Consider the following 12,900-nt stretch of genomic DNA (forward strand, 5'->3'; position numbering starts at 1 on the left):
TGTGGCCTTAAAAAAACATCACGTGTAATAAAAGCATTGACGAGGACAATCTTTGCAGGTCTTGCTGTAGCCTCTGACAGAACTTTATTTTGTATTACTGGGAAGCTTTGCTTTCAGGTAATAACAAGCTAATGAACCCTTAGGCACTTTTCCTTGGCCCATTGACACAATTATGTTCACAAGATGCACTTGCATTATGAAGTGAAATGAGGACTCAAGAAAAGGCATGTGTGTCCCTGGGCTCTGAATGGTGCTTTTCCTATCTAAGCTGTACAAGATCAAGCTGTATTTTTATTTCTCTCAGGCTTATGCTTATATCTTGGGACTTCAATGCTTGTTCTAGCTGCAGATCGCTAACCTTCCATTATCTGTAGCTTATTCGGGGCTGTGCTGAGCAGAATGGCCCTCCTGTGGTAATAATGGATACTTCTGTAGCAAACATCCTTTTAGGCAACAAAAAGGGTTCTCAAATTAAATGAATGTGTGGTCAAAGAGGAAGGTGAATGTTTTTCCGAAAGGCTGAGTTTCCTTGGTCTGATAGGATTTGGTAAATCATAATCATCAACGTATGAATTGGTAGACATGAGCTTGTTACTTAGTCAAGTTTCCTGTCAACATAGCAATGTTGTGATCAAATCATGTTTGCATCATCTCTGCCCTGTGCCTTTTGTCACAGCCTGTTTTCTCATTCTTGCTTGATCTATTCTTTGCAACATGCAGCAGTCGTTGAGTTTTTTTTTTTAAATCATACTTTCCAGCCTAGAAAAAGGTACAATCATTTATGGTAACAAAACATGAATGGAGAAAAATTATCCGAAAAATGGGCATGTACCAGGCTGGAATTGTGGCATGAAATTGCCTGTATAGTCTCCTTTGACTTTTTTTCCTTTATGCTGTGTTATAGTGTCCCTCACCCCAGCCAAGCTCATGTAATTGATGCAGTGCTGCTGAGGATCTTGTGATCTATACCAATTTGTTCTTTTTGTTGTTGCAGTGATCACTGATGGGGCACTGGATAAGACAGCTCTAACAGATGATGTGGGAAGTGAGGAGGACCTGTATGAGGACTTCCGGAGCTCCACCCACCGCTACGGCCACCCTGGGGGAGGTGGAGAGCAGCTTGCCATCAACGAGGTATTGCACTGCGTGGTTTCTGACAGGCAGGATAAGGAAGGATGCTGGTTCTTATTGTGAACCGTAAAAGAGGCCAACAACCACGCCGATAATGGCAAAGTGGATGGGGCTTCAAACGTCATTTACTGTGGGTACCACTTACAACTGGGTAATAACAAGGTCTGGGCCTTCCATCAGGGAGCTGTCCCTAACAGTAAAGGACAATGATGTAAGGTAATGCAGAGCCACGGGTCCTGAGCAGGTAACTCTCCTCTTAGGTGTTTTTGGATGGGAAGTTTAAAACCACTAATGAGCCGCCTGGTCAGGGCTGGTGTGAGACTTGAAATGTGGTGTACTGAAGCCATAAAGGAAATGCTGAAAAAAAACGAGTCTATGTACTTCTGTACTGGTAGATGAGAAGGGTGTAAAGTTTAATGTAGGCTTGGCTTCACTGCTTCTTCCTGTTCACCAGTAAATTCACTCTAGGGATGTGAAGGACATGCCTTTTTAGTTAGTGCTTTTAGCTATTTTCTTTTATAGTGCTGACACTGATTAACTTGAGATCAGCAATTTAAAAATGTGCTACTTAGTTTAACTGATGTGATGAGCAACATATTAACAGGATTTAAGATGTTTTTTCTGCAAAAATACAATGGCTTTGCCTAATGCATTAGAGCTGGCATCCTGTTACACACACAATGCTTTTTCAGTGGGGTGAACTAATAAGCTTTTTCATTGGAAGCACGGAACATGTTCACCATATGAGTGATCTCTTGAGCTCTTATACCTTCTTTCTCTCTTCCCTGTACTCTGTTACCTTTACAAGACCTTCACAAGATGAGAAGGCAAGGATAAAAGATGTTATTATATTTTCTTGTGGCTAAGCTATAACTAAAACTATGTTGACTGAGGTTCTGTGCCTGTATGTTTGACATATACAGTGATGGTGCTTCTGGGGTCTGCAAAAGCTCCAGAAAGCTGCACAGTGAGGATAACATCTTTTCTTCAAAAACAACAACAGCAAATGTTCTTCTAGCAGTTTTCCTGCTCCTAGTGCTCAGAATCCCTGGTTACAGCCCTGGGTGCCTGGGGTAAGGAAGAGACTTGCTATATTTTCTTCTCCTATTGCTTACATCCAGGGATTATCCAGAGCTTTTTGATTTAACCTCAGCTGTTTTGGGCTGTTGTCACTGGCAAGCAAACATTAGTAGAACATGAGAAAATCTTGAGTTGCATTATCCCGCAGTTACCTAGTGTGTTTATGAGAGAGTCCCAGGCAATACAGGATTCAGTCCCATAGTGTGCACCAAGAGTGTGGGAGGAGAATTCTATTTCCCTCCCATTCAGGTGCTTGTCTTGGTAAGTCATCTTAGTGTGTCTCATCAAACAGCACATCCTCTGGATTTTTGTTTCCTTTTTTTAAAGGAAAAGGCAAAATATTTTACTTTTTTAAAGGAAATCTTTACAACTCTTTAAAATCAGGAAAAAAATTCACTTGGCAGTGGGTCTGTAGATCCATCATGCATGTTGTGGTTTTCTCTTTCATCATTCATTATTATTAAGAACAATTGTTTTTCTTTCTTTTCTTAAAAGTTCATTTTATTAGAGTAAAATTCCATCATTTAACTTCTAATCAGGAAAGCAAATGGATGTGTCCAAAGCAGGTGTAATTTGTATAGTCTTTGAAGCGTATGTGAGATTTTGTTGGCCAGTTGACTGCAAGAAAAAAGATTATTTTTGGCTTGCTCCCTAGAAGCTTGCCTGTTCAGGGGCCAACAAAACTGTAGGAACAGGCAGTACATTATTTACTTTGTCAACTGGTTCCTACGGGTAATTAATCCATCACTTAGCTTCACTGAGCCTTAGCGAAGTGCTTTCCTACACAATCACTTCCTGGAACAAGAGAGTACAGTAAAATACAAAACCTCTGAGGTGAAATACTAAATCTGTGAGGTAGGGGTTTTACATGAACAGACATCTTAAGCGTTGGAATTTAAATATCTCAAATAGCTGGCAATCGGACAGGCTTATCTTCACCTTCCCTGCTGGACCAAAAGCTGAGTATTGATTAGTCTTGAGTATTTTCCATAGTAGTGCTAGGAGTGATGTAGGGTGAAGATATCAATGTCCAATCATTTAGTCACATTTTGTGAGTGTCTTGTCTTTGTTTTATTGCATTCCAAATTGCGTTTTATTGGTCGCGGATAAGGAAACTATGGTAACCGCATTATTCTTAGCCTTCTTGGAAGAAGCAGCTTTCAAATAAACAGAGAAGGCTGAAATACATTTTTAAGGCATTTGGCAAACCAAGTGTTGCATTAAAAAACAAAACACCCAACCACTGAGTTTTAGCTCATTTTGGATCAAGAGAAAATGGTTATGAAATAAAAAAGAAACCTTTCATAAAACTAGAATAATTTATTGGCAAGAAGACTAGAGGGATAAAAGAAAGCTGGGAAGGTTGCATAGAGCCCACCTAAGAAGATCAGTATTAGAGTGTGTAAGAGCCAAGAAAAATCAATCAAAAGTAATAATAAGCATTTGGGATGAGAAAAGAGGCAGGGGAAGTAATTTTCTTGGGGCATCTGTTTGCCATTCTTTCAAACACATTCTTGATGCTTGTTAAAAGATATTTTTGTGTTTAGATTGTACTTGGTGGAGTTTACTTTGTGTTTGTTCCAGATAAAGACCCTATCCTTGTATCTTTTTGCTTCCACAGTATAATTAGGTAAAATGCAAGAAAAATCTATACTGCAAATGCATTGTGGTTCTGTCCTTCCAGTACAGAAATATTACGTATAGGAAAGACATAGCTTCAAGCTTCATGAAATGTGTTGTATGTAGACTGAAGTTGAGAACATGAGGGATTAAGCATGTAAAAAGCCTGCCTGCCCAGCTCTCGAGTGATCATGGTGGTAATGAGGAAGACTATACTGCTTATCAAGTAATTGGCCTGGACGAGTAGGCTTAGGCCTGTTTGCTTGGAAATATCTGATGTGTACAAAGGGTTTGTTCTGTCCTGCTGCGTGAAGGGCCCATATGGCTCTGTGCTTTGGAAAAAATGCTATTGCAGTTCAACATGTGGAGTGTTTAGCCACTTGCAGCCCTAGATGAACAGTACTGTCCCCATCGTGTGAAAGCAAAGCACTAAATGTTTGGAAAATAACAGCAAGACTCCCTATATTTTCCTTATCTCTTATGGCTCTATGTTTGATAAGTTTGGAATTTGGTATGTGAAGTCTAGTTCCTGAGGAAATGCACAACTCGTTGGCTTCAGCAGGCCAGGATTTTATCTAAGACATGTAACACCATTGCCTTATGTTTTAAAGTGACAATATTGTAGTATGTTACAGATGTTTGTGCTAACCAGTGCTTGTTGACAAAATGCAATTAACCTAATTGGTTCCAACATATATGTTTCTGATTTAACAAAGTAATTCATACAGAAAAATGTTCAGGAAGTGGCGCACACAATACATCTGCCAAGTACCAACGGCGGCAGATATTGTAGCAATCCTCTCTTTGTCTTACTAAGCAGTGTACAACTGGGGCTGTTGAGTCTCTAAAGCATTATTCTTGTGCTAAACTCTTTGATCACTCGCTGGGAAGTTGTTCTAGGCTCACCCAGTGCTCCTCCAAGCACAGCCAATTTTAAACAAGACAGATATGTAAACTGTTGTTTTTTGGATTTTGTTTTTGTTTTTTTTTAAAAGAGACAAAACCCAAACCTCATAAAATGTTAATGCAGATGAAATCAGTACAACATATTTTAATTTTGTTAAATGTGAATAATATCCTTCATAGCATTTTTCACATTATCTATCTACATTCCAATTAACAGAAATCTCTTGTGCACTATATGAGGACAAACTTCAAAAGAGAGAGAAAATTTAAAGTAGTGCTGCAAAATGTTACCATCCCATTTTTTTTTTTTTTTTAAAAAGAGTACAGAATAGGCTGAAAAAGCTATGGTCGCAACAGATTTCCAGACTGAAAACAGAATTAGATTTATTGATCATATGGAAGCAATAGATCACATTCCTGCGTAATCTGGGAGAGGAGATTTATTACCACTCTTATATCTTAATGTGAGTGTATTGCTCTCCCAACCAATACTAAAGCAAATAGAAACCAGTTAACAAATACTGTGCCCCCCCCCTTTTTTTTCCAGAGGGCTTAATTTCCACTTTTGTGTCTTGTGTATTTCTGCAACCAAGGTTTACAACTGTAGTCCAGAAGCAGCAATTATGATTTATTTGCAGAGTACTGTATAAAGCTCAGTGCTGTCAAGGACAAGAAATAATGTTCCCTGATGGGCATAAATCTTTACTGGATCCGAGTTTTTGGTTCCAAGTGCATGCGTAACTTTGTGATGTGAATGTTCAGAGTATAGAGTCAGAATTGTAACTTCTTTTACTGCCTAATGGATGTAGTTTTTACAGTTCTCAGGTCTGCAAACTTCTAAGGTCGTTTCAGAGGGCTTTTTGCAATGAGGATTTAAAGCAAATCAGTATATTCAAACACTCTATAGCAATTATGTCTCATCAAACATCAGGATCAAGAGCTAAGTTGTCCCAGGGGTTGCCAGAGCCATATTTCTCCTTTCTACCATGGGCAGTTGTGGCTGCTCTGAGCTGCTTTCTTGTGCCCTTGTCAGTGTTAGGACTTGGTCATCCCTTGCGCAAGGGATCCTCCCACAGCAGGCTGAAGATGAAGATGAAGAGAGGGTGATGGAAGCCAGTGTAGCTCACTCAGCACTGTGGATTATTCTCATCTGAGGAAAGACTATCTTGCAAGTGGATGTTGGGGTTTTTTGGAAAGGTGGGAGAAATAGGATAAGCGTTCACACTTGCAGTCATGCAGTGAGCCCTTAGCAATCCATATGCTTGTTCCCACACATACGTGTGAGGTATGGGTATGTAGTTCCCATACCATGTATGCTATGGTCTGTAGCATACACACAGACGACCAGCAGGACTTCAATCCACACAGAAACATTTCTATAAAATATATAATTTTTTTTGCTAGACCCATGCTTTCTCTAAGTAGCCTTATTAATCTGATACTGATTAGGAACAAACAAAAAAAAACAGGCTTATCTTATTTCTTGGGGCACGAATACCACGTGGGGGTCTGTCACAGTTTTAACTCCTAAACAAAAATGCTGAGGCGTTACAGTGGAAGGGGCCCTGCATGTGCGTAAGGGAATGACTGGGTTTTGGGGTCAGTCTCTGAATGGACCTAACTCCTCCTTCCAGGAGCTGCTTCTTCTGCTGAAGAAGCAGAACAGGAGAGGTAGCCTCTGTGTTTTGCCTCTTTGTGGGCACGGGTGTGTCCCCACACACATACTGACATGTTTAAAGAGGGGAAGGTACTGCCTAAACTTTCATCTGTGGCTGTAAAACAGACCTAAATACGTCACTCAAAGGAAATAACTGGAGACAGCATGATGGCTTTCGAGTTCTTACATCAGCCCTGCCAGCTGTTAGATTGTAAAGGCTCTTAACAGCTTCTGTTAACGCTTGTTAATGATAGCTTGTGAGTATTAGGAGAGTCTTAATAATGTCTGTTGTTTGCTGGCATTAAATGTGTTCCCAGTTACTGGGGTGCAGAGAGAGGCTTGGCTCCACAAACAGTTCTCCCCTTGGAGGAAAAAATGATCCAACAATGTTTTAACTCCTGAAGTTACTTGTGCCAAATCATCTCAAAGTCTGCCTGTATTTTATCCAGTGTATCTGTGGGTTCCTACCTAGAACTCTGTCTGATGCTCCCCACTGCTTAAAGAAAACATGGTGTGTCTCCTGATGCTAATCATAAGAGGTGGTTGTCTCTTTATGGTGAAGGCTGCAACCAACTTCCAATACTTTGGCATCCTGTTAAAAGATCTCTTTTAATCTGTACCAGTGGCATTGTATCCTGTAGGGCTAAGGGTTACATTTGCAGAAGGTCTTGGCTTCCTGCCCGCCACTTCTAGCACGAGGGCCATCTACCATGGCGTCACTGAGATCTTCAAATCCTTGCTCTGCTGCACTTGAGTTAGTGTGGCAGGCAGGCACTAACCCTCTGAGGTCCTGATGGTCCCTACCTGCTGAGGGCTCTCACATGCACTTAATTGCAGGCTTTCTAATACGCCATCCTTCAACCAGCGTTGCCTGCAGGACCTGTTTGTGGAGTGCACACACTTGATCAGGCCCTGTGCAACGACAGCCAAGGATAGCCTCTGAGCACATGAAGATGAGTGATTTCACCATTCATGTGTAAAGTGGGAGCCTTGCTTTCAAACCTGCCCTCTGTCTGATACAGAGAAGGAGCTTGCCCCTGTCCTTGATGTATCTCACTAGCTATCCTTGGGAGCTTCTTGTTTGGCTTTTAGGGATCCTTGGTTTGGTACCTAACTCTCCACCACTGTTCCATGGGAGGAAGAGCATTAGAAGCACTGCAATGTTTGCACCCCTTCTAAGATTTGACTTCAGAAGTGTAGCATAATTTAAACTACAGTTATTCCTGCTTGAAATGGTAGCCTGATGGTGTGCAAAGCAAGTCTGTTTTGCAGAATCTTGCTGTTACAATTCACTGTCTTTAATTTAAAAATAGTTTTTGAGATGTGCCATGCCCCAGCTGGCTAGTTCAAGAAACACCTGTGAGGGATAACAGCACAATAACAAAGTGGATATTAGAGTACAAAGATTTGCTGAGAGAAGGGGATAAAGAAGGAATGTGACAGAGGAGGAATGCTAGGTAAAGGTTGATGTAGAGGTCATTCCAGGTTTAAGTGTTTGCATAGAGACAGAGGAGTGAATATGTCTAGTTTTATACCATACTTGTGCCTCAGGTTCCTCTCAGCATGGTTTTGATATCAGAACATTTCTTGGATTCGTTTTCCTCTCTCCAAATCCTGATTTAAAGCAGCTTCTCTCTGCAAAGTTTTCTTTTTTTCCTAATCCCCAGAAGGCATTTCAACCCTGTGGTGGAAAAATAAAATCTCTCTTGACTCTTCTGGCCCTTCAGAGAGCACTGTTAATCCCTCAAAAGATCTTCCCTGTCAGCTTCAGCCCTGTCCTGTGACCAAGGCCCCTTGTCCTACACTCAGTAAAGTGGGGGCAGAGTTAGCAGCAAGTTCAGCCGTGGTTCAATGCAGTGAAGGCATTGGCATATTCCTTGCAGTTTTATATTACCACTCTGATAAAAGCAGCAAAACTGTGGGAGCTGTAGAGGGAAGAAAGATCAGCAAGAACAACCAAGCTGCTGAAGTGCCAATACGACTTTTCCTGAGGCTCATGGAAAGACTCCCCCTCCGTCTGGGGCGCTTGGAGCCAGCCCTTGCTCAGTGCCCTCGACATGCCCTGGGAGAGTCACCGCTCCAGTGCAGGTCAGTCATACGCCTGCTCCTTGCAGCAAAATGAGGAAATGTTACTTGCATTAACCCCACTGCTCCCACACTCGAACACACGCATACTCCACAGGCAGGCGAACAGAACGGCCTTTGTGCCTAACAGTACGGGACTGACTGGCACACCTCCATGTGGCTCATACTTCTCAGGCAGATTTGCATGGAGTTGTGGAGTGTGGTCAGGGCCTCAGAGGACAGGAGTAGAGCTGTGCTGCTTTGCAGGAGTTGAACATCAAGTTCAGCTGCTTTCTTGAAGTTTTGGGTTGAGGAGCAGGTGCAGTTGCAGGGAACAGTGACCTAGAAAGGTGTTGATGGGGGTTATTTTTTTTCAATCCTACTTCTAGCTGGTTTTATCTATAATCTTTAGAGAGGATCCTGCTTCTGGCTGTTGCACTGACTTGCCACTGGCAAGTCTTCATGTCCACGGGTTTTGTGAAAAGAAAGCAGGCTGCTTGAGCTATCCAGTATGGACTGAATGTCCTGTTTTTTCATGTTCCTCTGTCCCTAATGGATGCTTCGCTAGTAAAGCAGAGGGACACCTTGTTCGTTTACTGTTGTGGCTATCAATTTTCCCTCCTTGCCTTGCTGATCATCTTGACAGCCACTTACCAAATTTGCTTCTGAGCTGTATCTTAGATTGTTACTAATTTCTTGGTCAATAGGGCAGGCTCTTGGAGAACAGCCCATCAAGACCTGTTCTTCAGGGTGTGTTGTTCTGCTGCATTTTTTTCCAGCCTGATGGCTAAAACAGGTATCAGGAAAAGGTAGCCTCAGAAGGTCGCTTGACCATGTAAAATTTCTGCCCTGCTTCTCTATTGTGTAGGAAATAAAAATGTCTAGCCTGTTTCTTCTACACAGCTTATGTCTGTCTTTTATCCTCTCATAGCTTTTCTCATACTCCTTGGAGCTTGTTGCTCTCCCCAGCCTCCTATGGCTCCTTTAATTGCATCAGAAGACAATGAAGAAGAATTCTCAAATTAACATTATTACATGCCAGCTTGGAAGAACTTTACAGAGCTGTTACTTGTAAGCAGTTTTCCTGTTTTCTGTATCTGCAGGACTGGTATGTTCTGTAAGAGGTGAGGAGGCTGAGCAGTCAGAGAAGTGTCATAACTCTGCTCTGCAACCAAATGCATTTTTTTAAAGATGACAGCTAAAGGAACCCTGTAGTCATATTTTGTTATGTGGGGGCTCAACAGAATATGCCAGACAGCCCAAAACTACATGGCTTTCTTGAAAACTCCTGTACGGTCAGACAGAAAGGAGTCTTATGGTCTAGAAACAACCAAAAAATAAAGTTTGCCCCTGCTCTGCCCCCCCCCCCCCTTAAAAACTTTTACAGGGATTATCTTTTAGTGTTTTTTCAGCTCTGTACATTATGCATCTTCCTCTACCCCTTGTTAGTCACCACATTCATCTTGTCACTCATCTTGCACTGTTATTCATCCCCTTCTCCTCACCCACTTTATCTATTTTTACTGGCTTCATTGCAGCTTCCTCTGACCTCACCTGTTTCAGGTCCCACAACTTTACCCATGCCTGTTCCCTCTTTCCTTTCCCTAACTTTTCTCAGGGTATTTCTCTCCCTCTGTTTCTCCCTTATTTCTCTGTTCCAGTCCATGTAGTGCCTAAATGAAGACCATTCCTTGTCTTCGTGTTATCCATGGCTGTGAAATTTTCAGCTCAAAAACAGGACACCCAAAAAAAAGGCATTAAAATTTCTAGGACCTCCCGAAAGCCTCCTCCCTCGGTCACTAAGGATGTTGTTGCCACCCTGTCTGTTCCTCAGCTCTGTAGCGAGAGTGTCATCTTCTATTCTGACCCCTTTCTAGCTATTGCATTCAAGCTGTTAATCTCACCAGGTCTCTAAGATGCAGCATTTCCTTTCCTATCCATCCGTCTTACCATATATCCCATTCAGCCTGTCTTTATTTCAGAGCATCATTAATACAGCATCCTTTGTCCTGCCTGTGTCCAATCTCGCATTGAAAAGATGCATTTTCGTAGGCCATTGCATGGACTGTGCCAGCCTGTCTCTTCTTCTCCCTGCTTCTTCCTTGCTCCACCACATCTATCATAACATGCTTTGTTTTGTTTCCCAGGCCATTGCTGTCTGTATCCCTTGCCTGTCATCTGTCATTCAGTATTGAGAGAGAATTTTCCACCTTCAGTCAAACCCAAATGCATGCCCAGCACTAACCCAACCCATCCTGGAAATGTGTCATCTTCTGTATGTGATGCTGGAAGCTCCCTTGCCTCAGCTCACAGAAGTGCGTGGGATGTGTTGTGTCGGTACATGGCTCACAGCAGAAAAATGGTTCCTCTGACACCAGAGCTCTAGGCCGTGACAATAATTCCCAGATGCTTCAAACATGTTAATGTTATTGTTGCTGTTCTTGAAAATAAAATTTGCTTTAGGAGAACTTAGAAGATTTTCTAGCTTTTAGTAGAGCTTGAAGGCAAAAGACTAGTTGCTAAGCAGATTCTGTCTTTTTTTTTTTTTTCTTTTTAATTGTTGTTAGGGGTGGCTCATCTAAATGGCTGCTTTTCTTGCAGTGTACCAATGTGGACATGCCTTAATCTATGCACTAGACAAAGAAACTGTCAGGCCAATTTTCTTTCCATTGATAATTATCTCGTGAGTCTTAGTACTCAAGCAAGAGAACAACTTGTGATGTTTTCGCAGTATTACATGAGTAAACTGTCCAGGGAAGTACTGGCTGTAAAAGCTGTGTGGGTTTAAACCATGCAGTACTAGCTAGAGAAACATGCAGTGGGAGTAACTGTGCTCTAGTAACACAGTGTTACACACTGTAAAATTCAAAGCAAATTGTGGGCCTTTGACAGACTGTTTTCCATTTTAGAAATATGCGATCATATGCAGTTTAAGAAGCTGTCCTTGTTCTGATGTTTTCTGGCCATAGCTCAATAGTGAATGACATCCTTTTGGGAGGTGTTAGCTGCAGTTGTTACTGAGGGTTAATTCAATGCATAACAGGGTTCACGCTTGCTTAGTTTAGATGCTGGACAAAGTGTGATAGTGGAATATTTGGGAGTTAAGAAAACTTGGTTTTCATGGATTGATTTGCAGGTAGCAATGCTTACCCCCATCACAATTTCATTCTCAGTCCTGAGAACTCAGAGCCTGGATTCTTTTTTGAGAGGTGCATTTGAAATGGTTCGATTACCCCAGTGTTATTAGGTGGAAGTATTTTCATCACCCAATTAAAAAAATAAAAATTAATAGAAGCTTCTTCCCCAAGAAGCTCTTCAACATCTCTGTGTTATGAAAAGGGCAGTAATAATTTGGTGAATTTTATGTCAAAGAAAGGTTAAAGGGGGAAAAATCCCAGTCATATGGATCCAGGTGAAATTTATTACTTTGGTTGTTGAACTGTTCAAGTTTTCTGCGTGTGCTGAACCTGTTCTCTTCCTCTGTAGTTCTGTATATACAGCATCCAAACAGCCAGTGATGATAACTAGAGGGACAGGGAAGTTCATATTTGTGTCTGTGGCTTCACTGGTATAAAAAGAGAGAGTAATGCTACCTCTGAAGATAGCCTATTTAGAAACATCTTAGGAAACTTGTAAAGTAGTTAGTATTTGCATACTCAGTGCTGTGTTTGCATGGTATGCAAAGCTCTGTTGAACAGAGCAGGCAAACACACCGTGGAGCTGACTGCCTGGTTTGTCCATGCTCTGTGCCTTGCACAGAGAATGAGGTAGTGCGGCTGGGGCAAATAGTATGTGTCTGTGTATCAGATGGGCTTAATCCAGGCTCAATTCTAGCACTTCTGTCTTTGTTACTTGTTAATATTTTGACACATTTTTCACCTTGTTGGAGAGAGGGTATTGATAAATGACCCAGTAAGAGTGTTCTCTTTTCCTCTAGTGATTTTTAGAGCACAGTTTATTTGTGCCTACAATACTAATGCGTCCTTGGCTTTAAGAGGAATTGAATTGTGTTGTGTCTCTTGTACTTGTAGCAAGCACATCCCTGTTTGTGCTAAGTCAAGTATAGGAAGTCCTGGCAATGTGATTTAGCATAGTATCTAGCTTACTGCTCCGAGCCTTGCTTTCCAAGCCTGCTCTCTTGTGAGAGAGGGGAAAGGTGCTGATGGTGGGGCTGGTCCCCTTTGCATGGCTGCCCTCAGCGGCCTCACTCTGGAGCACATGCTCTTTGCCTTCCCAGTGCACTGGTTATAACTTCACTGCTTGTCTCCTCAGTTATTTATTTGCCTGTTCTACTGGAGCACCTGTGCCGCTTATCACAGTTATTAATTTTTCATGTTTATGTACATGTGCCTGTCAGTTCCCAGTTCAGCTGCTACAATATTGAAATGCTCTTTTTGTTTGGCGGACAAGTGGGTTTTTCTGTACACTCCTGGCCTCCTAAA

The 12,900-nt window shown here is 41.8% G+C and overlaps 1 protein-coding gene across 1 annotated transcript in view; it reads left to right on the forward strand.

The window, feature by feature from the left end:
* Positions 1-12,900, forward strand: part of ARHGEF4 (Rho guanine nucleotide exchange factor 4) — a 197,359-nt gene that overhangs the window by 148,902 nt on the left and 35,557 nt on the right. Inside the window, exon 5 of the mRNA XM_087739017.1 lies at positions 995-1,134. Within this exon, the coding sequence (XP_087595143.1) occupies positions 995-1,134 (140 nt within the window). The remainder of the gene's footprint in view (positions 1-994; positions 1,135-12,900) is intronic.

This window comes from Nipponia nippon, unplaced genomic scaffold (genome assembly GCF_047370975.1).
Source record: "Nipponia nippon isolate SJK-2023a ecotype South Korea unplaced genomic scaffold, ASM4737097v1 scaffold_7, whole genome shotgun sequence".
NCBI classification, from domain to species: domain Eukaryota; kingdom Metazoa; phylum Chordata; class Aves; order Pelecaniformes; family Threskiornithidae; genus Nipponia; species Nipponia nippon.